The 25,730-nt window shown below is 41.0% G+C and overlaps 1 protein-coding gene across 1 annotated transcript in view; it reads left to right on the top strand.

The window, feature by feature from the left end:
- HMGA2 (high mobility group AT-hook 2) overlaps nt 1-25,730 on the top strand; it is an 87,803-nt gene that overhangs the window by 13,382 nt on the left and 48,691 nt on the right. The window contains exon 3 of the mRNA XM_036251530.1: nt 282-332. Within this exon, the coding sequence (XP_036107423.1) occupies nt 282-332 (51 nt within the window). The remainder of the gene's footprint in view (nt 1-281; nt 333-25,730) is intronic.

Genomic DNA, 25,730 nt, shown 5'->3' with positions numbered 1-25,730 from the left:
GATATGTAGGAATAATTTTTTTTAAATTATGGATAGAAATAAAAGAAAATCACTTTGAGGGAGTCTTTTGCGGTAAGGGCTGTATAGATATCTGTTTACATCATACAATGAAAAACAAAGGAGTCAAAAATGGAGAAGATAAACCTAAAAAGAGAGACTATTAAAATAGTCTTAATACGGCCTCTGCAAATCTGAGTGTGCTGACTTGAAATGTGACCCTCGATGCAGCACTTACATAACGTCAGGTAGGAAACCATATGACTTCCTTTTTCATTTTGCAGAAAGCAGAAGCCACTGGAGAAAAACGGCCAAGAGGCCGACCTAGGAAATGGGTGAGTAATAAGATACCATTTCTATTTTTGTTTTTCAATGAAAATTCTGTTTACTTAAATGAAAATGACTTTTATTTTATCAACTACACATGAATTTCTAACTTCTGGTTCCATGAATCTCTGAAAGGGTTAAGGCAAGTGAAAGATTATCACCACTCCTTACCATTAGGCTCCCGGTTGACTCAGAACACTTTTCTTTCCTGGGAGTGACTCCTTTTTCTATCTCTTATCAACATGAAAAGAGTCCCCACTCTTCCTTCCAGTGGGGTAACAATGAGATGACTTGTTCAGGGGGTTGTGTAACGGAGGTGAAAGGGCATTATGAAACATTAGAAGTTGATTACAAATGGTGATAAAGTTCAGATGAAATGTGTTTGAGATAACATCTTAACATTTTCTTTTTGTTGTTGTTGCTTTCGTGGTTTTGCTCCAGACACATCTCATTTTCTAGGTGGTTTGTCTGTCCCTCCACCCCCCACCCCCACCCCTGCATGGGCCTTGTTAGGAAACCAGGTTTTAATTTTCAGTTTTTCTTGCTTCCTTTCGTCATTCTTACATCCTGACGTGATCCACAGTGGCTTCCACGCAAGCGTGCTTGGCCCTATGGATCTACATGAGGTCAGAGCTTCAGTGATCGCTCGAGAGCTTCGCTCGTTTTACCACGTGAACCTTGTGCCCTTTGCTTCTACGCCACCGTGGTCTTTTGGTTTGTCTTTCCCATGGACAGAAGAGAACAGTCTTAAAATCCTCTTGTTTATGTGAACAAAGTTGTTCAGTACTTACAGCTCTAAAAATAAAAATAAATATGGGGGAATAAAAGAAGAAAACCATTTCTCAAGAAAGAGAAAGGCATCCTCTCTACCCAGCATCATCTGTGATGAGATCTTTTTCTCTTCCTTGGTTGATGCTTTATGCATCATTTTTTTAAAAAGTGTCTTTGCTGTTATGCTGGATTCTGTTTTCCTGTTAGTTTGCCATTTCTTCCTCCAAAGTTCTGCATCACTTTCTATTTATACCTGGGTATTGCTTTTCATTTAATTTATTCATCTTGTATTATTTTTCCTCTGCTCAACATGTGTTGGATTAGATTTCTTAGCACAAGGAAATAGGGTTGATCTTCAGATTAAACACATCTCAGTGTTACAGTGTAACCTTAAAGTAAGAGCATGTCATTCAAACTTCTGGTCAATAAATGAGTTCTCTCTAAAGTCTCGCTAAACCCACCTTCCAGGTGGTGATCATCTAGACCGTGATTGATTGTCTTAAATGTTAGGGAACTCACTACCTTCTAACACTGACTCTTCTCTCCTGGAAAGCTCTGAACATTCGAAAATTCTTCCACCTGATTGCTTCTGGCTTCTGCTCAGTCCCTAGTCCTCTATTCTGGGAATATACAGAATAGTTGTTTTCATTTTCACTCATGGTAGCCCTTCAAATATTTGAAGACAATTAACATATACCATTGTTCTCTCTCTCTTTTTTTCCATATCCTCACCTGAGGACATTTTTGCAATTATCTTCAGATAGACTGGAAGGGAGAGAGACAGAAACATCAATATGAGAGAGACACATTGACTGGTTGCTACCCACACAGCCCCAACCGGGGCTGGGAACAAACTGCAACTGAGGTACATTCCCCTAGTGGGAACCAAACCTGGGTCTCTCTGGTCCGCGGGCCAGCGCTCTAACCGCTGAGCCAAACTGGCCAAGGCCGTTGTTCTCTTTAGTGGTTTGAATATATCTCTCTCTAATCGTTCCATTTCCCCCCCCCATAAATGAACATTCTTGTTACTCTCTTCTGAATATGTTTGACTATTAGTCTTCTGAAATATGTTACCCAGACTTGTGTCCTATTCTAGATGTGGGCTCCACAAACAGCGATTTATCACCTTTCTGGTACATAGGGTTCTAGCCACCTATTGCTGTTTAATCAACCACCCCAAAACTTAATAATAAAAAATGGCCATTTTATTGTGCATGTGGTTTCTTTGGGTCAGGAATATGGGCTGGGCACAGCAGAAAGGCTTGTTTTTGCTTCATGATGTCTGGGACCTCAAGCTGGGAGGACTCAAGCCCTGGAGTCTAGAACGTGGAGGCCTCCTCCCTCACAGGTCTGGTGCTTTCATAGGATTGACTTGAAATCTGGGTGCATCTGGGAGGGACCGGAGCACCGACACGTGCCCTTCCAGCCCAGTGGTCTCAGGGTAGGCAGTCAGCCTTCCGACATGCACTTAGGCCTACTGGAGAGAGTTCTGACTAGTGAGGAGGAAGCTGCAAGGCCTTTTTTGACCTCGACCCAGTCATCAAAAACTGCTGCGTGCATTATACTCTACTGAGCACTCTGTTGACTAAGGTGCCATTGGCACACACATTAAATACAGGTCTGTCATTTTCAAGCATCAGAACTTTGAAAGGATATTCTATCTCACTGCACTAATCAATAACAAAGACCTGTATAAACTTTCTAATAGGCAACATAACAGAAAATAAGTAAGTTCCTTGAAGTCATGAGACTCATTTTGCTAAAACTCAATGAAATAAATGATAAGCAAATGCAATGAAAGTTAACCAGCACCACAGCTATCCAGTTCCCCCAGCTTTATTGAGATATAATTGACATATAACATTGTGTATGTTTAAGGAGTACAACATGTTGATTTGATACATTTTATACATATAAATGATTACCATAGTAACATTAGTTAATACCTCCATCACCTCATATAGTTACTATTTCTGTTTTTGTGGTGAGAACATTTAAGATCTACTCTCTTAACTTTAAAGGTATAATACAGTATTGTTAACTATAATCACCATGATAGATCCCCAGAACTCATCCTATAACCAAGTTTATACCTTTGGACGACTATCTCTTCATTTCCCCCACCCACCAGCCCTGACAACCACTATTCTACTCTCTGTTTCTAGAAGTTTAGCATTTCTAGATTCCACATATAAGTGATATCATACAATATTTGCCTTTCTCTATTTAACTTATTTCTCTTAGCACAATGTCCTCAAGTTCTACCCATGCAAATGGCAGGATTTCCTTCTTTCTCATGGCTGAGTAATATTCTATTCTCTCTCTCTATAGATAGATAGATAGATAGATAGATAGATAGATAGATAGATAGATAGATAGATCGATCGATCTATATATCTCACATCTCCTTTATGCATTAATCCATAGATGAACACTTAGGCTGTTTCCATATCTTACCTTTTAACTGGTCTTTCTACCTTTTATCTCTGCTACCTTTGAGCTATCCTATAATGTTTGCTGGTTAATCTTCATAGGTTATAGTCATGTCACTGCTCTTCTCAGAATCTTTCTGTGGTTCCCCAGCTGGCCACTGAATTAATAACAGCCTGGTAGCACTTTGAGATCCTTACAGTTTGTACCCACCTATCCTTACAGCTTTATTTCCTACTACTCATCTTCACACAATTGATGTGTCAGCCAAGCTGGAATAAAATATGGATTAATGAAAGGATCTATGCTTTTTGCCCCTCAATGGATTCTTGCCCACTTGGGGGGAGATCTGGATGGCAGGCAGTGATCTTCATGCGAGGCACCCACCACAGAAACCCTTGCCTTTCTGAGAATAATTGGGTCATCCTCATTGACTCTCATGGTTTCTCATTTTTACTGGCTGTCAGAATGGAAAATATTATGTAGTGAATTGCCATAAGCTCCTGATTTGTTCCCCAAAGAAGAGTTGTTCTACTAAGAAGAGGAAATAAAAGGAAATTGTATATTTTTTCTAGACAGCGTGTTTCCTCTTTGCTTGTATATATCCTGTTGGGTAGAGTCTGTAGCCAGTCACAGCAATGCATCCAGTTTAATGGCATTCTTTAGTGGAAAGCTTGTACTAAAGAAATAAATTATTGCATTTTCCATAGGAAATGGGTTTTGTACTTTATAGCAAGTTCAATCCTTTCCAACAATGTCCTTCACTGATTTCCTTATATTAGAGAGATATTTTTCAATTGACTGGATTTACTAAGTACCTGGCCCAGTAGCCAAATTGCTCCCCTGTTGTTCTTTTGGGTGGTTTGTTTTGTTTTAAAATTCTTTCGCTTTAAAAAAAAAGTCTTGTAAATCTTATAATGTCATGGAACGGGTCTGGAAAAACATATCTACAGTGTGACCCCCTCATCGCATGTGATTGGGATCTGTATTTGGTAGGTGATTCCAAGGCTCATTAACTAAAAGTGTGTAGATATAGAAGAGAAAGTTGTATAAAGTTGGAAGAGAGAAGTAGGACCTAACTTTTCTCCTGGCCTTAGTTGGGAGCTCAGAGTCTGCATTCAGATGGCTTGGGTTCAAATTCTAGCCCATCATTGGACTCACTGTGTGTAATCTTGAGCAAATTACATGACCTTGTAAAGGTCCAGTTTCTCATCTTTAAAAACGTGGTAAGATCAGTACATTTCTTATGGAGTTGTTTTGAGGATTAAATAAGAAAATGCATGCGAAAAAGGCTTAGTAAAAGGCACAGCACACAGTAGAACTCAATAAGTGCTCGAAATTATGCTTAACTCCACCATTCACTTTTATGTGGATACCACTGACAGCCTAAACCCTAATTATTTGTAGCTACCAGTAGTTGCACATGGAGTGAGGTAACAGTCATGCATCAAACTAACTAAGTACCTTGGTGGTATCATTATGTCATCAATATATGTATGCTGAATATTATCAAGTTTAAGAATTGCTAATGAATAATACGAAAGTACATTGTAGATCTCTTTATAGTTAAGGGAAACATTTTAAATTATAGCTTATAGGCCTTTCTTCTAACTGTAGAGGTTTGGTGTCCTGTGTTGTTTATCAGTTTGAAAAGTAAGGTTTCTGCTGTTTGCCTCAACATGCACACGAGAGATGTCCTGGTTCCTCAGAACATGCAGAGAGTTCCATTGGTCAGTCCTTCTTCCAGTTGAATCTAGGCATTTCATGTTTGCACTTCTCAATATTTGCCTAGGAAAGGAGCTCATCACATATCTGATTTAGTGATGGAAAATATTTGGAAAAAGTTTTAGAGAATGGAGCTACGGCTCAAGAATACGATGAAATAATAAAGATGTTAACCTCACCTATGAAATGCTCCATCCAGATGTTGCTTAGTGGAGCAACTGGTGCTTCTGGGTAAAAAGAAGCAAGGACAACATAATCAAGAATAAATCAATGGGAAAATGTGTTTTTAGATGTTTTGTTTTCAGAATATCTTTTGGGGGAAGGAAATGAACAACAAAAGAGAAATACTCTCCAATGTGAATTAATGATTTTTAAAGAAAAAAAATCATTCTGGAGATACTGAGATTGACCTAGAAATTGACCCAAGGACCAGATGCTGAAGCTTAACTTCAATTGGTCACTAGGAACTTACTAACAAACCCCAGCTGTTGTCTGGGGTTGCTGATTCTCTTTATTTGGTAATGGGGTGTGTGCGGTAGTACGTCGATTTAAAAATATGCAGCCCAGTCCATCTCTTTCTGGGGACAGTTGTCTTTTTATTAAAGAGCTTGTGATACACAGGAAAGTGATGTAATTTCATTTGTTAGTCAAACATATGAGGATTCTAGATAGACAACAAGGGCTTTTTGTTTTTCCAAGTTTGTAGGCATCTAGAAACTTAAGTGATGATTTGAAAATCAAGTAAGGGGACTAAATCAGAATTAAAACCTATTAAACTATACTGATTGAAGCACTGGGCTTCTTTTAAAGATCCCAACCATTAATGCTTTGAGAAACCTGGAAATCTAATGTGGAAGTTAAAACCTTAGGCCTTCATTTCCATTACTTGTTTCCTCCAGATGTTTGTTACTTTAATAACACACACACGCACACACACACAAACCTTCAGCAGTTTGGAATTTAACACTTGCCTTGTTTAAACTGAAATATAGCTTCGATGTTTAGAAAAGACTGTTCAATAGTGCATATTGCAGATAATTGTAACTTTTCACTGGAGTCAGAGGGAAAGAAATGACTTTAAATGAACATCAAAATTGTCTGCTAATGGAGTGTGTGAAGGCGAAATCATTTTCCCTTAGAAATCTGTAACCATAACATGCTTTAAGAAATGAAGATGATCCCTGAAGCACATATTCTGATATATGCGCTGCAAATAGAATATAAATTTTCTGATGCATATAACGTGTTCAAAATTAGTGAGCAATATTTTCTGAAAGTATCTCCTCCTTTGCAATAGTCTGTGATAAAATGGAATACTTTGTAGTACAGAACTCTGTGGGAGAAAAGAGACTTATTTATTCTGTTTTTTAAATAGCATACTATAAAATTCACTAAAATGATTATTTAAAATTATAAGATTAAATGTGAAGACACTAAGCCTGGCCAGTGTGGCTCAGTTGTTGAGAGTTGACCCATGCCCCAAGAGATTGCGGGTTCGATTCCCAGTCAGGGCACATGCCCAGGTTGTGGGCCTGATCCCCAGTGGGGGGGCATGCAGGAGGCGGCCAGTCGATGTTCTCTCTCATCGATGTTTCTATCTCTCCTTCTCCCTTCCTCTCTAAAAATCAATAAAGAAAAATAAATAAATAAATAAATGAATAAATAAATAAATAAATAAAATAAAAAATAAATGTGAAGACACTAATAAATCATACTCAAGAGGCAAGAATTGGGTTTGATCATTAATATTTTGTCTCCAGATTAATCCTTTTTGTTTGTTTAAATATTAAAGTGCTGTTCTTAATTATCCTGTTAAATGAAATCTTGAAAAAAGAGATTGATCACCTGCCCTGCTTGGTCATCCAGTTCAGTTTGGCATGGCCAGTTTCTACCACATCCTGTCCATTAAGGATTATCAGACATTGACCTTGCGGTCTGTGGTTTAAGTGACCTTGCCACAGTACCACAATAGCCATGTGGTCTTACTAAACTGTTATCAAGGAAGAACATGTGGTTGAGTGGCAAGTTATAGACAGAGCGTAGTTCAGATAAATGTCCTGTTTCTCTACAAAAGAATAATCAGATCGATAGAATCCTGGCCAAGAGAGTGATCTCAAGTTCATTCTAATTGGATGACAAGTATTGTGGAATTCAGTGAACATTTTATGTGACAATACATGTGTTTAAGACTTTATCTACACTACCATACACATATTTACCTATGCTTTCCCAAATCTGAGTATTCGTGGTAAATATTTCTAAAATATTGGACACCCTCATGTCCTATATAAATAAAATTAATATGTCATATAGATGTTTTAAATTAGGCAAGATAGGTAATACTATCACTTCATATTTAAGAGAACATTTTTGTTCTGTTTTTAAGAGTGGAGTCTGCTTTTATGTTAAGATTTTTTTTTAATCAAAAAATTTTTTATTCTAAACTCATCAGTATTTGACACAAACAGTTAATCATTTGTGACAAAATCTCAACCCCGTGGGATTTCATCAGGCCTTTCTCTAGTCTGACTGAAATAAGGGCCTCTGTGTTTTGATGAGCCGAGTACCTTTGGGCAGCTTGCTTAATCTACCTAAGCTTCCCTCCTGTTTAGGTGTCTGCCAGGCATGTTCTATCTGTAACTAATGGTGATCAAGAGTTGTAAAACACAAAAACTTTTCTCACCACAACCAGCTCTATCTATTATCCAGGGACTGATTATTGAGTTTGTAGATGATCCAGCCCCCTGTCCCCTTCTCTGCCCTGTTTTCCCTGCTCCCACCTGCTGCCTGCCCTTTGGCCATTTCACTGCTCATTAGCGCCTCCACCAGCTGTGGGCAGGGCCAGGAGCAGGGGGTCAACTCTGGTAAAATCTTTGCGGGGAAGGAGGCTGGGAGTAATGGCAGACATACGGTTTTCAGATTACCTGTGAATTTGATACATCCAGGTTCCCCCCAAACCCTGTCTTCAGGACTAAGTCAGTGCGGCCATGACACTGAAATGTGATTTTCATTTATTATTTATTCATTCTTATGATAAGTGCAATTTTAGACGATCAGATGTCTTTTTCAGGATGCTGTAGGAAGCAAAGTCTCAGTATTGACGAATGGCCGCAGAACAGGTGTGGTGTAGCAAGTCTTTGCCCGCTGTTCAGACCCAGAAGAATTGGACCAAGTTTGCTCTTATATGAGACTCAGGTTGTGGAATGCTAGTTCTTTAAATTCAGGCAAAGGAAGGTTGCCTTATGATGCTGAAAGAGGCCTATTTGGGTATTAAAAGATTATATAAGGCACTCTAGCTGTATGACCAAGGGGAGCCCATGTTATTGCTCTGTGCTGTGGTTTCTTTGCATTAACTCAGAAAGTTCACTTGGAGCGTCTCCTTGAACACAGTATTGTGCGGAAGGCTCAGCATGTAAGACAAACACCACAGATATGGAAGAAACTGCTCGAACACTTTTATTCACTTTGTTTGCTTCTCTCTTGCTTGACTGGACCAGGGAAACCCTAGGTCTCTAATTGCAAGACCCTTTGATTCTGTGATTTTCCATTTGTCTAAAGGTGTTGCAAATGTCTTCTGACAGTATTACGGATCAAGCCCTGTGGGAGGTCCTGGGGCTGCAGAGGCCAATGGGCTGCCTTTGGGGCGCTTACTGTCTTGGGATCTGAAGAGGAAAATCTGATACCAGCCCATGAGATTACTGCTCTGTGCTTTGGATGTTGTGAGGGTAAATTAAATTCCAGTTCTCAAGTACTCTTGAACTCTTTAGAATTTAACAGTCCTTCCATAGAAGTGGTGACGTTGCTTTCCAAATCCTAGTAACACTATTATTATTTGAATTCAGCTATATGTAAGTTATGAAATTGTTGTATTAATGGGCCTGAGGTTACATTTTCTTATTATTGCCATAGCAGATATCCAGGCAGATATCAAATGTATACATATTTGATTTATTGAAATCGGGAGCCAAATTTCATCTGGCTAAGAAAAGCTTAAAAGCCCTGGCTGGTTTTGCTCAGTGGTTAGATCACCAGCCTGTGGACTGAAGGGTTGTGGGTTTGAGTCCCAGTCAAGGGCACATATCTGGGTTGTAGGTTTGATCCCTGGCCTAGTCAGGGTCGTTGGGAAGGCAACCAATTGATGTCACATCAGTGTTTCTCTCTCTCTCTCTCACTCTCGCTCTCTCTTCCTTCCACCCTTTCACACTCTAGAAATCAGTGCAAAAAGAAGTATCCTTGGGTGAGGATTAACAACAACAACAAAAAGCTTAAAAAGATAGGTGTTTAAGTGTCAGATATTAAAGTGTCCGCTTCAAAGAGGAGTTGACTGGGAATCAGGGAGACCAGGATAGTTCTGTTGTGCCACCACCTCAACATACGTTAATCTTATTTTTTCTCTTTGTTCACGCTGTATATATTCTATGTGCATCAAATAACATTAAAATCACTAGGTGTTAAAGCAGCTAATTATATACTTTAATATTTCTGGAGAGTGCTACCCTTTGTGTTGAGAATGAACTCTTGGAGGGTAGAAAGCATATCATTTATTTTTTTACTCAGCCAATAGGACGGAGGAGGGAATTCAGCAGAGTGATTAAGAGCTCAAACTGCCTGGGTTCAGTTATCAGCTTATCAAGGCAACTCGCTTATTGTCGCCAGCTCCAGGCTCCCTGTGCGTAAAACAAAGGGTAATAATAGTTTTCATTTCATAGGATTATTTTGTAAGAACTAAATGACAAGTCATCAAAAAATGTTATTCAACATGTAGCAGGCACTCAATAGATCATACTTGTTGATGTCAGTACCGTTCCAGGCTCATAGCAGGATTTAATAAATGTTTGGCGAACGGAATAGTATTGCTGTCGTGTATATAAAGTGTGGTCCTTGAATTTTTGTTTTCTGGTAGTGACTGTGGATTTGAATTGCATTCTTTGGCCTTTCTTTTGAATCTCATGATTTGTACGCTACTCAGGGGTTAAAAGCACAACCTGTAGGCAGTCAAAGCCGCGCCTGTAAAAATTCTGAATTCTAGCTCACGTCTTTCCACTTCAGAAGCACGCCGTGAGCCACTATCACCCAGGCCCAGTACCGGCTTTGAATGCCTTGCCCTATATTCATGTTTCCATTCCCTCACTCCTGGAAATAGCATTCTGCTTTCCAAAATAGACTCTAGTTCTGTACCTTGAAAGAATTTTTGTCACAGCTTTGGGTCATCACAGAAACAGAAGAGAGCCTTGTTGGCAAAAAAATAATCTTCTAAGGTCGTTTCTAATTTTTTCCCCGACAATCACACATTTTCATTGCTTGTCTTCCATTTCCTTTACTCCCAGTCTTAGTATCTACATAGAAATCAAGAAAGGAGGAAAGTCAGTTCGTGGCTCTGTTGCTTCTGTGACTTCTTTTGAAGGCATCCCCAAGCCTCTCGCGGGGTGCCAAAGGCAGCGGGTGGACAAGTGGGGATTCACTGAGGGAAAAACCCAACGTCCTAGGTTTATGTCGCTGCGGGAATGAGGACTTCACGGTCAGACCCACATAGGTAGCAGTGTCGGATACCTCAGAAGTGAAAACATTAACATTACCAATAAAGGAAGTGCGGATCTGCCAAGTTCCCAGAACATCCAATGTTTTCAGTCTTGAGGGAGCCCCTACAGGAAGCACCAAAGCCCAGGGAGGTGAGGAAATTACCCTCTGGAAGACCAGGAAGTCGTAAGATTATAGCTGATAATGTTCTATAAAGTACCATTTGCTTGGTATTCTTTTATCATTTCCTGTTCCAAATGACTCTGATGTCAGACAAGACACCTATCAGCACCTGATGCTGGAGCAGAATTTCCTTATTACAGAATCTCAGCCCTGACATTCTTTTTCCTATGATTCTCTCCGGCGGTCCAGTTTTAATGCTCTTTAAATTCCCTGTTGGGATTTGATGCAGCATTTGCAGGCCTGGGCCCACTCTGCGTGGATAGATCGGGGTGGAGCTGGAATGTATGGACATGGCCCTCTCTGTGGGCTCCTGTGCTCCTGAGAGACGGACGTTCAGCAAGTAGTGCTGTTTGTGCCACTGGGCATGTGCCACTGGGCGTGTGCCACTGGGCATGTGCCACTGGGCGTGTGCCACTGGGCATGCCCGTATGAGTTTCCCGGAAGACATGGAAAGGCAGCGTGTGGTAATGCTGTCCATCCTGTAATGTTTCCATGTTTGTATGCGCTTACTAAATTTTACATTTCTGTTTTTAGGAGTAATTAAAGTTTGGTTTTTATATTCTTCATTCCTCTTTCTTGTCTTTGGACCCTATTATTTCCTTCATGCATAAAGTGAAAATGACCTTATTCCATCCCTAACACTCCTCCCCACAATTCCTTTCAGAGCAGTGCACAGAGTCTAACGATGTTCCTTTTGGATCGGCCATTTGGAGTGTTTTTACTCAGCCATGCCCTTCTTCCAGTAATGGCCTGTTTTTCTGGTGGACATAACATTTATCAGTGACCAAGCCAGGCTTATGGTTTCGTGTGTTGCTTTGCATCCTGTTGAGACCATTGATGAGCTACATGAAGTCATTTAAAATCCGTAATTTTATAAACAAGAAAATGGTGACTTTTTCTAATACATAGTCTTAATCTTCTTTTGCTGTTAAATCACTAATCTCAATGGATATCAATTGGGACCCCTTTTCAATCGTTAGCACCTAGAGGAACAAAACAAAATCGTGTGTTGTTGAAACCTCTTAGGGGTTCCTTGGGATTCACGGGGAACTGAGTCATGCCATAGTAACTTGTACCATGTCGTTTTCAGCTGTGATAAAGCGAGTGGACTTAAGTACATTGTGGGATTAATTGGATGCTCAGTGTACAGAGATTGTATAGTGGGGCAGGGCTTGGCCATACATGGTCACAGTATGAAGAATTCCCTTGTGACTGAAATTTTTTTGCTAAAAAAAGAGTTTTCTGCCAAGGATCATTATAATGTGGTATGCATTCAGCATTACTATTTGTAATTCTTTTAAGTAAATATGTTAAAATAAAAAATTAGACACGCCCCCTTCCCCCCACCGCATTTGGGAAGCTGACATTTTATATCCACAGGCAAACACACATGTAAAATTTATGTGAAAACTTAGGTGGCATATTTTATGGTTTTATCTTTTTATGAATTTTTTTAGTCTGAGAAAATGTTTAGATTGATTTACTTACAGTTTTGAAAGTATCTTTGTTAGAAAAATCTACTTATATAAAAATACCCTTAAACATTATAGAGAAATTTCCTATACATCTAGAGAGGAGATTTCATTGGTACCCTTGGTAATGGTGTGACAGGAGGGTCTTAATACATTCAAACTGAATTTATCCTTATATGGTTTTCAGTCCATTTCCTCTTGTCTTGTTCTTAATTGTGATAGAGAACATCTGGTATGTCCCTCTTCAAAATAAATTTCCTCCTTGGGGTAAAGTGTACACACTTTGGGTCCTAACTGATCCGAGTTTGAGTCTGGGCCTTATCACTAACTAGCCTGAGGCCGTTATTACCTCTCTGAACCCAAATTTCTTCTTTTGTGTAATGAGGCTGATAATTTTTCCCTTGCAGTTTTAACCTCAGTGTCCAGTTCCTAGTAAACGCTCAAAATAGGGTACTTTGTATCATTATTGCTTAAATCTGTGAAAATTTATTAAGTCAGCTTTTCCATAATAACATTCCCAGATCTTCCTGACTGCGTCCTGTTTTTCTAATCCCCCAAAAGGGTTCTAAATGAGATTTCAGGTGGTGTGGTAGATGGAACCCTACGTTTGTAATGAAAGGCCTCTCTGACTTGCTCTCTGACTAATGAATTTCTTCCGGGTGACCATGGACAAGGCACCCCACATCCTCAAGCCTGCTTGTTCACGTGCAAGATGGGGATGATGATTATCATCTCTTCTGTGCCTTTCTCTCCGGGTTGTAGTGAGGATACGTAAGAGAGTTATTTATAAGTCATGAAGCACTGTCCCATCATAAGGTGATAGCAGTAAATATAATCAGCAATTAAAATGTAACACTTTTATAATAGGGTTAATGGAATTGGACTTATTATTTATATGACTTTTAAAACGTTGCTCACCATCTTCAGCCTCACTCTTGTCCTACACGGCCGTTACAAGGCATTTACTCTTTTTTTTTTTCTTTATTTCCATTTCCACCTGCTTGTATGGTTGGAAGGCTGAAACCTACAACTTTCAGAGATGTGACAGACACCTATTAAAACAGTTCCAACATTAAAGGTATTGACTTTGTGGGCGGAGAGTGAGTCAATAGCAGATGTGGGTGAAGTTAAGAGAGGGCCAGGTGGTCTAAGTGGGGGAGGGGCCCAGGAGAGGTAGATGAGCAAAGCGATCTCTCCAGTGATGGACATGAACAGAGAGTATTGTAGACCTCTATTTCCTGGGGTAGTCATTGCCAAGTTCCAAACAGAAGCATGGCGTGGCCAAAACACATCTGAGCAAGAAGGGAACTTCAGGGCATTGGGCATTACTTAGCATGGAAGTGACCTTGGAGGTTACAGTGATGCCAGGCAGTGTAGGATGATGGCCATGTCTGCAGAGATACGCTGTGAGGGGGAAGGACGGGCCAGCCGACGTATGTGGGGAAGTGAGAATGAGGTACTGGAGAAGACCAGTGGGAAAGTTGGGTGTCCCATCTGTGTGAGGGGAACCATGGCAACTGTTCACAAGTGCTGAAATGGAGGGGAAAGAAAGTAGAGTGGATATAGTCATGTGTAAAAAGAGTCTTTATCTGTGCGGTGGGTTTTTGTTTTTAACACTATCGAATGGAGTGACTGCAGAAGCAAGATGCTTTCCCTGTATGTGTACTATGTTTTTGTTGCTGTTTGGTTGCTGCTATTCAGTTTGTTTTCATGTTTAATTGTAGGGCTGAAAGAGCTTAACTTTGAGTGTGGAGAGTGGAGTTTGATTAAATATCCCCATTGATCACTTTATATGTTTCTATGTTCTAAAATAACGATTCACAGTGATCCAACTGTCCATTTGGGATCTGCAGATGCTGCTTTCCTGGGGCCCTTTCCTCCTTGGCTGTCTGTGACCTTAGCCATTGAATCATGTAACCGTCGTTGGCCTCCTAAGTCAGTGATTCTGAGTGGGCAGAGTGGTAGCGTGATGTCATGTCTGGAGCACGGGCCTGCACCCTCACCACACATGGCCCCCGCCCTTCCTGGTCTGGGCAGCTCAATACACAGTGCTTGGCCCATAGTGGGTGCTCAATAAATTTAGTTGTTTTTCCTGTCTCTCTCTGGATTTCAAACAGGAATGTCCAAATTTGAGAATACCACCATAGGATTAGTTTCCCCAATTAAAATCTGTAGCGAAAGCTGAGGAAGAAGTGTGGGAAAGCAATTCCAGACTCTTGTTAGTCGAGGAAAGATGATCGCACTGGGTTTACAACTAGGCTTCCCGTGCTAATGAATCATAATATCTTTTATGGGGTTAATGACTTTTAACTTAATGCAACACGGATAAACTGTGTGTAATACTGTGATATTCGAAAGTGTTCAGTATGAAAAGTAGCGGATGGGGGTATGTATTTTGAGATACTTTGTGTTCTACCAAGATTGTTTGCATTTTATTGAACCTCCCCGCCACCCCCCCAAAATGGTCAGAAGAAAGATCCTCCACATTATTCCCAAATTCCTAGATGGGAAAAATATCGAAGTATTGATAGTCTTACACATTTATATTTTTTTAAAATAAAAGGTGTCTTTCTTGCCTTTTCTCTGGGAGAGAGAAAAGTTAGACTCCCTTTCTTTCTCCTTTACCTCAAATTCCAGAAACTATATCCATATTTTTCTTTTTAATTCAGATAATTGGAGGTTCACATGCAGTTGTAAAAAAATCATGCTGAAAAATCTCCTGTACATTTTGCCCAATTTCCCCTCAATGGTGGCATTTCGTAAAACTATATAGTGAGGTCTCTCAAATAGGATATGGTATGAATACAATCCAGCCACCGTCTTCAGATTTCCCCCGTTATGTACCTGTGTGTGTGCCTTACATTCTGTCCAGTTTCACTACCTCAGTAGATTCGTGTCCACCACAAGACGTATGTCCTTTTAAGACTATGAGTTTGGGCACATTGAGAACCGGGACTATTAAGATGGGTCTTCTCTAAGTACACAAGAGCTTTGCATGGCTGGAGAAAGCTGGAGAGTGGAAATCTGGCCCATGCTTCTGTCTGTGGCTGTGTGGTAACTCTTCCACGGCCCCTCATTAGAAAGGGCTGGCTGGCCCCGGCTAAACCATAGGTGGGCTTGGCACACAGCTCACTACTCGCCTGGAGTAACTTATGCTTTTGTACTGTGTTAAGCGTTCTGCCAATTTCAGACACCGGGAAGCCAAGAGTTGGCCTAGGCATGTAACACACCTGCTTTTCCCGAGGCCACTTACAGCAGGCAGATTGGAGGACCTGTTTGCCTTCCTGGGATATATTGAAACATGTCTCCAGAGTCCTGATGGTGTGGAAGAGACTCTGCCCCCCAAAATTTGTTTCACACAGATTTTAAAAGCCCACAAGGACAGATATTTATTGGGGAGAAATGTCCTGTTAATTGTACTTTGGCTATCTGGTCCAGCCTCTAAGATGAACTTTAGTAGAATTCTGCTACTTTGAGACCTTTGGGAATATACACATTTGGCAATGCCACAGTAACATTAGGTTCCCGAATTGAAAATACATTTGCAACTGTCTGTTGCACACGCGTGTGCACACACACACACACCCCCCAAAGCTGTGCTGAGGTGCAAACACTTGGAGATGACCACGCTGCCTCACCAGCTGACTATCTCAGTCCTGTGCTACAGTCTATAAGAAAAACTGGATTTGCAAATAGCTTAAACTGTGAATATTAAAATTTGAGAATGACAAAGGTCTGTTGCGTACCACTCATCACTCCTAGAATCTGTTTAATTAGATGACCCAAATTTATGATGATGATGTTTGGGCATATTAACCCGTGAGCAAAAACTTATAAATTTTGATCAGTGTGGGATCCTTTTAGAGAATAAGTTTAGTAAATTTATTACCACCATCATATTGGATCCTAAATCTCAACTGTGCCTTGGTTATTGTATAAAGCATTTCTTTCCCTCTTTGGCCTAATACTTTTCCTATTAACACTTTCAAAATTCATGCTTTACAAATGACTGTTTTATTTTTGCTGTTGACAGTTATCTTTTTTAAACAAAAGCTTACTTTTAGTCAGCTAGAGACATTCTGAAAATCTGGGAAGTGTGGGGAAAACTGTGTATTAAAGGGAAGGTTATAAAAGATCAGGGCAGGCTGCTATTACTTCCATAGCACACTTCCTCGGGTCTTACTGGGTCCACGTAGATGTGGTTGAACTGCTGGTGCGGTCATGGAAGTGGAGAATGGAAACCCGAAGTTCTGCCCCCTGCGTCCCGCCGTCTGTCACTGGGGCCTGTCTGAGCCATGCCACAGCAGTGACTTTTGTAACTATGAAAATATTCATCTATTTGGCATTTGATCTTTCCAACGATAACCCTAGACTTAGTTTAGAGATTATGTAGTTGAATTCTCTCAATATTCTGCTGGTGACAAAATGAACACTGAGGGCAATTAAATGTGCTCAGTCCAAGGTCACCCAACCGCATTTGCTAGGACGAGAACCAGGTTTCCTGACTTCTAGTCCATCGCCTTTCCGTTCTAGGGAGCAGCTTCCTGCCACCCCACCAGTCTTTCCTCACTTTTCCATTTGTAATTTGATAGTTCTTTTGACAACCTCTTCCTTCAGGTCCTGTATTAGTGTCCTGGCGCAGCTGTAACAAAGTAAGGCGAACTTGGGTGCCTTAACACAACGGAAATGTATTCTCTAATAATTCTGGCAACCAGAAGGTCTAATCAAGGTGTAGACAGGGCCATGCTGTCTCCAAAGGCTCAGAGGGGAGTCTGTTCCATACCTTTTCCTTGGCTTCTGGTGTTGCTGAGAATCCTTGATGTCTCTTGGCTTTTAAATATATTTTTCTTTATTGATTTTTAGAGAGAGCAGAAAGGAGAAAGAGAGAGAGAAACATCGATGAGAGAGAACATCCATTGGCCGCCTCCTGCATACCCCCCACTGGGCTTTGGGCCCACAACCTGGGCATGTGCCCTGACTGGAAATCAAACTGGCGACCTCTTGGAGCATGGGTTGAATTTTTTATAAATATTTTTTTCCATTTCTTGGCTTTTGGATGCATCACTTTAGTTTCTCCCTTTGTCACCAGGTGACAGTCTTCCTGTGTGTCTGTGTGTCTCTTCTTTTAAAAGAACACCCGTCATATTGGTTCAGGGCCTACCCTAAGGACCTCATTTTAACTTGATTACATCTTCAAAGAACCTACTTCCAAATAAGGTCACATTCATAAATACGCAGAGGATTAGGACTCCAACGTCTTTTTAGGGAACACCCTTCAACCTGTAACAGGTCTCATTAGCTTCCAAACCATTTTTAGAACCAGACAGGTATTTCTAACACACAATGAGAACCTGCAATGAATTTCATTAAATGTAAAGCATCATATCCAACATTTGTAGTTTGTTACAATAACACATTGAAAAGATTTATAGACTGTTTTGGGTGTGATTTTTGGATTAATTCCCTGCTTTGAAACCATTTGTTGGACCCCGTTTATTTAAAGGAAGGAATGAATAGACCTGAAAACACCTCATTTTCATTTTCATTTCAGCCTGGAAGCCAGTAAAAAAATTTTTTTAGAGAATTGAAAACTGTTACAGAATACCAGCACAGTAGTTTTTTTTTTTTATCATTTTGATCTTCAGTTATTGATCCTTGTTTGCATGTGCTAAGCCCCTAGCTAAGATAATACAGAACTTACAAACATTTTTTTGTAGTCAGAAAGTCTAGAACAAAATATTTGCTATATAATATTTAACGGTGTGTATACAGTTGAAAAAGCAAGAAATCCTGCTCTCACTGAGCACTTTAAACTGTGTGCATTCCCCTAGTGGAACAGAGTAATTGTGTTCACAAACAATCTTTCTGTCCTCGTTCTCTTTAATATGATTTGATCAGTTTGGGAGGAAATGTCCATATAACCTTAATTTGTATCTTAAAAAAAATTTTTTAAAACAAAGTAATGGGAATGGATGCCATGTCTTTTATTAACTGTTATATATGTGATTCCAAATCTCCCTTAAAATTAATGTCTTTTAGCTTCAAATACACTTCTTCCCATAAGGCTAGTCCCCATTTCCTATAACCTCACGGACCTGGGAGAACAATATTTTCCCTTCTGTCGTTTTGATAATTACGTCCTCTGTGCTCAGTGGTGGCCTGTTAACTAACATGAATACCATGGGCTTGCATAATAGCCTCAAATTTCCATATATTGGAACTGTGAGAATTTTCTATAATGGTGCTTTAGCAATAATGATGGAGGTACAGGCATTTCCTGAGGATTAATGACCAGCTGGGAGGAACCAGTGGCCCTTGGCTCTGCCTCCCAGCCAGCCATTAATGCTAAAGAAATGTCTTTTGCTGAGGTCGTTATTGCTATTACAAGCTTAAAATGGAAAAACATAATAGGTGTATGAGTTATTTTTACGGGTTGATGCAGTTTCCAATGGTATGGACTAATTCGAGAAAATGAATGTGTATACATACAGTAGTAAGTCAGATTGTTTGAATCATCCCTCAGTATTCCATGTTTTATGACTAACTTTACAGTTCCCTACCTTTACCACTTAAAAAAAAAAAGAAGAAAATTTGATTCAGCAATTTCTGCCTTGGCTCAAGGCTTAAAAGTGTTGTATTCAGTGACATATTTGGAAACACCAATTTCTATTATCAACTTCAAATAATATTCAGGTTTTACGTATGCTCTGAATAGAAAAATGTACGTGTTAGCCCTGGCCGGTTTGGCTCAGCGGTTAGAGCGTTGGCCTGCGATCCGGAGAGACCTGGGTTCGGTTCCCCCTAAGGGCACGTACCTCAGTTGCATTTGTCCCCGGCCCTGGTTGGATCATGCGGGTGGCAATCACTCGATGTGTCCCTTTCACATCGATTTTTCCCTCTCTCTCTCTCTCTCTCCCCCTCCCGTTCTATCTGAACAAAATATTGAAAAATGTCCTTGAGTGAGGATTAAAAGAAAAGAAAAAAGTATGTGTTATATTTTTGTAAACGTTTTTTATGTTATAATAAAATGTTGCACGAGTTTTTGAAAAAAAACCTGTAATAATTTTGCTGTGCTGCTTTGATTTTTCCCTGTCATTATTTGTATAACAGGTAGCCTTAGATTTATACCTTTACATACTAAAGAGAAAGCAATGCATAGCTTAGGTAGCCAACATTCCAGGGTGTTTTAAAAAATTTTTTTCTTGATTGATTTTAGAGAGAGAGGAAGGGAGAGGGAGAGAGAGATGGAAGCATCGATGAGAGAGAACATCAATTGGCCGCCTCCTGCATGCCCCCCACTGGGGATTTGGTCCACAACCTGGGCATGTACCCTGACTGGGAATCGAACTGGCGACCTCTTGACACATAGGTCAATGCTCCACCACTGAGCCACGCTGACTGGGCTCCAGGGTGTTTATAATGTACCTTAACTATTGCAAAAATGGGGATCCCTTTAACACGTGCATGCGCACACACACACCCCCCTCTTAAAAAAGAAGCCAAAGTGTCAAAATGTTGCTCATCATACTCCTTTCTTATTCTTTGAACAAGCTAGCCCTTGTTGTATTTCTAATTATGATCTTAATCAACCGACCCGTTGCATATGTTTAGTCTGCATTTTTAACACAGCTAACCTAGAAAACATTCTTAAAAGTCATAAACGGGAGAACCTTGAGAATCCTGGAAGTTGCCGTCCTTGACCTGGTAGATATGGAGAGCCACCCACGTGAGATCTCGTGGGCATTTGTCTCTCTCTCACCGGTTAGTGACTCCGCACTTCTCAGGCCTCAGATGTAGAGACCAGCCCCGGTGGAGGATATGAAAAATTCCGGGACACAGCTCTGCACCCAAAGAAACAGAGGAGTCGAGCTAAAAGGTCTCATTTGCTGGGCCCTCGGGTTCTGGTTTCACTTCTTTCCTTGTTCAGCAAACTCACTCCAAGTAGTTGTTCACTTTGGCAAATTCATTTGCAATCAAGCTTTCTTGAGCCTGCCCTGTCAAAGGTCCTTAAGTGTCCCCAGCTGGCTTCTCCGTTCCCTCTCGGCTTCTGACATCCATGGACGGCTTAGGCGCTGCTCTGCCTCTCAGACCCGCCCTCCACTTTCTGTCACTCTTGTCGAAAGTGCTGGGATTCTCCCTGTCCCCCGAGCGACGGCCCAGGACTTCCTGCGGTGCTCTGCATTGGCGCCATCCCGTGTGGGAGCCGCCAGCCACGTGGAGCAACCTGAACGCTTACAGAGCGATGAGTGCGACTGAGAGACTGAATATTTGGTTTTATTTTCTTTTGATTAATTTGAATTTAAATAGCTACACGTGGCCAGTGACAACTGTCCTGGCTCGTGCAGTCATCTTTGGATCCGTTGTGTCTCTGTCTTCCCTTCATAGCTGTCCTTTTCACCTTCGTAGCACTTTATATCAACTCCGTTCTGAGTGTCACTGGCCCCTGGAGGAGACCCTAATGTCCTTCAACTCAGGTCTTGCCACACGCTGCCTTTGGTGTTTTGCCTAATTCAATATAACAGAAATCAAGTATGCAAGCCAGGGTGCCTCGTCCTGGAGGAAGAGCAGAGATGTCCTCAAAGAGCTCACAGCATAGGAGGAACCAAGGTTTTCTTTGTGGCAGGAAGTAGATTTAGCAGTGACCCCGAGGAAGCCAAATGCAGACTGTCGTGAGGGTAGGGCTTGGAGATGGGAGGTACTGCGAAAAGTATGCTAGTGGTACTTTTTTTTTTATTTTTTTTTATCCTCATCCCAGGACATTTTTCCATTTTTTTTGTTCAGATAGAGTGGGAGGGAAAGAGAGGAAGAGAGAGAGAAACATCGATGTGAAAGGAACACATCGAGCGGCTGCCACCCGCACGACCCAACCAGGGCCGGGGACAAACTGCAACCGAGGTACGTGCCCTTAGCGGGAACTGAACCCGTGTCTCTCAGGACCACAGGCCGACGCTCTAACCGCTGAGCCAAACCAGCCAGGGCTGCTAGTGGTACTTCTAAAGGCGTTCGTTAATTTGCAAACCATTTTAAAATGAAGTACTTTGTACAGTGTAAAACTATTATCTCTGAAAATGTCACACTGGAGCCTCATAGTTCAGACGAGCAGGTGTCACAGATTTATCAGGACAGCCCCAGTTTATGCCCATTGTTCAGTGTAACTGGGAGCCGCACCCCTCCCACTCCCCGGAGTGTCCCATTTGGGGGACGGTAAAGTCTGTGATCACCCTGCCTTCAGTGCGCCTAGTTTTCACACACTCCCTGCACCTCCCTCAATCCTGTGCATTTGTGTTCTTTGTCCACTTCCAGCTATTCTTTCCGGTCTTTTTACTGTCAGGTCTTTTCTCTGCTCGGGAACTGCCAAGGGCTCCTCCTTAGTGATTGAATAAATTATACATTATAAATTATAAATAGAATTATTTAGTGCTCTGTTTACCATTTTGAGATGTATCCATGTAAAACGTATACGTATGAGGCCGAGTGAGTAAACTTTCTAATTTATAAACAGGACAGAGAATTTCTCACCATCACTTTTACATGGAATTTCTCTGTCTCACATCAACTGCTTAAAATCTTTAATCTGCAGCATCCAGTTTAGACACAACTCTTATGACTCCAAGTCAGGAGGGGGGACTGTCTCACCCCTGGGACATGAGAACACACACTGTTAATGCCTTGCTTATAACTTGCTGTCCCTTTTCTCTTGTACTGATAATTTTTGAACATTTTTTTTTAATCTTTGTTTACCAGTTATATAAACTTTGAGAAAAGTTACCACATGTTTTGAATTTTCTTCGAAATCCAGGACAGTGGTATACAGTAGTTGCTTAACACACATACTTGTCGAATGAAGGGGGGAAAGTATGTGGCCAGGCTACCTAGGTCATTCCTGCAAGATGATTTCTTAAAACTGTAATTGGAAGCTTTTTAAAAAAAAGTATTTCCACTGTATTATGTCATTAATTACTGTACCCTGAGGAATTACTGCTGCTGCTAATCTCTTGGATCCAATACTTAGAGGCATAAATATAAGTGACATTAGCTCTGCTACTGTGTTCAACAAGATTACAAAAGAGAAAGTAGACTTAGAAGCAGATGTTGGAAAAATACCTTAAAAGATAACAAAATGTAGACTCTTTTGCTAGGGGTTAGTTCAGGGACACCGTCAAGGTGAAGCTACTGGTGTGGTATCGACAACGTGCCGGCATGTTGGACAACCGGAAAGAGTTGTGTCTATTTGGGGAGCTTTCCTCCAAATTAAAAAGGAAACCCACAATGTGTTCTGTGATTGATTTTTAAAAGGATCATTTAAAGAACAATACTTGCTGATCAGGATGGAAAAAACAGAGTTCGCATGCAAGGCAAACGTTGTATGTGATGTATTTCTCATTTTGTTAAAATCATCTTTCTGTGTGTGTGGATCACTGTGAAGACCGAGTTCAGAAAATAAATTAATTTTCTTTTTCTTAATATCATATCAGTAGTTTCATCTCTTTCTGGGTTATGTTGACTTCTCTTAAATTGGTAATAGTCTAGATTCTCTATATGTTTAATTTAACCAGCTTGTGTGTCCGTGGTAAACAAAATGATATACTAGAGTAAATTTAGAAAATAAATATTGCAACTATTTTCTAATAGACTATACTTTAAATTTGAACATACCAATACATTTTTTTGAAAGAAAATCAATTTATACCTGGGCCTGTTTCTAATTCCACAGCGTGACTTTAGATCTTAAAGGGTGATAACAAAAGAATAAGCATTGGGTATGTTTACTTTTTCTTAGAATCTTACAACAAACTTTCCAAAATACACACACACACACACACACACACACATACACACTACAACCTTAAAAAAATAGAAAATGGCTCTTTCTTTACCCATTTCTCTCCCTTCTTCCTACAATCAGCATCACTGCCACAACTACCAACAGGCTTAAATATTTTAAGTACTTTTACATTTTTATATTACATAGGAATTGAGGAAAAACTAAAAATGGCCCTGCTGATATGGCTCAGTTGGTTGAGCCCTGTCCCATACACTGAAAGGTTGGCAGTTCCATTTCTGGTCAGGGAACATGCCCAGGTTGCAGGTTCGATCCCCGGTCCGGGCATGTCCAAAAGGCTACCAATTTATGTTTCTTTCTCACATTGATGTTTCTCTCTCCCTCTCCCTTCCTCTCTCTCTAAAACCAGTTAAGAAAAACTGTGACAATTAAAAAAAAAACACAATGAAATATGTCTGAAAGCATATTTAAAATACTGTTTTAAAACAATTCATTTGCTTGGTTGTATAAAGATGGAAGCCGGTTGTTAGAAATCTCTTGTACTCCAAACATTTAGAAAGTGGTGTCAAGGACTAGAAGCATGGGTCACTTGGAGGATGGCCACGTCCTCAACTAGGAGGAAAACAACAGGTCAGAGAAGAATGGTTTTAGAGTTCCAGGTGGAAATGACACACTCACATTCTTAGTTAGGTGTGCATGATGTTCAGGAGAAGGAGACGGTGCTGAGCTGCAGGTAAACATGTAGGAGCCGTTGGGAGTAGAAATTGCAGCCATGGCTGTGAACCGAAGATCTTACGAAAATGTGGGACAAGGAAAGTGACGCAGAAAGTAGAGAAGAAAGGGAATATGGGGATCCCCACACACAAAGGAGATAAAACAGGTGGTCAGGTGCTAGTAATGGTACGTGGGCCAGTGGTCACCACTGCATCCCCCCCCCCCCCACATTGTCCCACCATACAAAGAACCTACGCAGGGTTCCCCTGGCCTCTCCTCCCCCATGCTCAGCTCCTGAGAATTGGCCTGGTTGTTACTTCTCCACTAGCTCACTAGACGGAGCTGAGGGAGGCACGCCTTGGACAGCAGTGAACCCTACATCCTGGCCATGCTATCAGCACTCAAGGAGCACAGGGAAATGAAACCAAGGAGAGTCCTTCTGGGGCCAGATCATTAACTCATATTGAGTGACATCCCGTTTCCCATCTGAAAAAGTTAAAGTTTTATTGGGCAGTTGCCTTACAGAAGGGAGCATTTCTGGTTTCCTAAAACTGTTTAGCAAAATAGGACCCAGTTGCAAGACCTGTTCCCAGCACCTGACTGCACCGTCCTTTCTGGGGAACAAAGCGAACATCTGTAATGAAGAGTGAAATGTCCCTGGTGTGTGTAAACTGACGACCTTGATTTCAAGGATCATTAGATTTCAAAGCCAGACCAAAAAAAATCAAGGTGATACTCATTGCATGGATCAAATGATGAGAAACGGAGTTGTAATTTGGAATTCATTCACAAGAAAAAGTCTGAAAGGTTTTTACGTGAATAAATGAGACTGTCAGAGTCAGGAACTCCAGGCTCTGTGCCCAGCTCGTCCACGCTGACGTGCTGGAGGACTTGATCTTCAGGCCACTCTGGTTGCCTCCTCCACATCAAACAGAAAAGGTGAAGTTTTTTTTTTTAATCCTCACCTGAGGAAATTTTTCCGGTTTTTTATTCAGATAGAGTAGGAGGGAGAGAGAGAGAGAAACATCGACCTGAAAGGGACACATCGAGTAGCTGCCATCCACACGACCCAACCAGGGCCAGGGACAAACTGCAACCGAGGTACGTGCCCTTAGCGGGAACCGAACCCGGGTCTCTCAGGCCGACGCTCTAACCACTGAGCCAAACTGGCCAGGGCAAAACGGTGAAGTTTTTAAAGCCTTGAAAGGGTGTGGTGTCTCTAGGTAAGCTGGCTGGTCTCTGGATCTGTACGTGTACCCGATTTTGGCTAAGCAGTCATGGTAATCAAACAAAAATGTGCCACTCTCTAAAGCTGATCACAGAACAAAACTTGAACATCTCCAGATGGAAACAGGGATCAGCAAATCCGTGGAAGGAAAGAAACATTGTTTCCTGAGCCGTGGCCCTGCCCTCTTAGAATAGTTCCATGAATATTGTGCAGGCGCAGTAAACATTTATGACCATATTTAGGTCCAAGCAGCATGTGCGATTTGTGCTGGTAGTTGATGATGAGTACCACAAATAGGAATCCTTTATATCTACGTGTCCATGGTAACTAACCAGGCCCATTTCCATCATGCTTATTAACTTTCAGCCTCCTGCCCATGCTTAGGCATTGTGGGCTCCAGGAGTCTTAATTCATAAAACACCCCAGAGACGTGGGCAAGTGCTTGTCAGGAGAGCAAACTTAAAGCAAGGGATTCTTTTTTTTTTTTTAATCCTTACCTGAGGATATTTTTCCATTTATCTTTAGATAGAGTGTGAAAGGGGGAGGGAGGGAGAGAAGGAGGAAAGGGGGAGGAGAGAGAAAG

Source organism: Molossus molossus, unplaced genomic scaffold (assembly GCF_014108415.1).
Source record: "Molossus molossus isolate mMolMol1 unplaced genomic scaffold, mMolMol1.p scaffold_m16_p_10, whole genome shotgun sequence".
Lineage (NCBI taxonomy): Eukaryota > Metazoa > Chordata > Mammalia > Chiroptera > Molossidae > Molossus > Molossus molossus.
The sequence above is the reverse complement of the archived record's forward strand: the minus strand, read 5'-3'. Positions and strand labels throughout refer to the sequence as shown.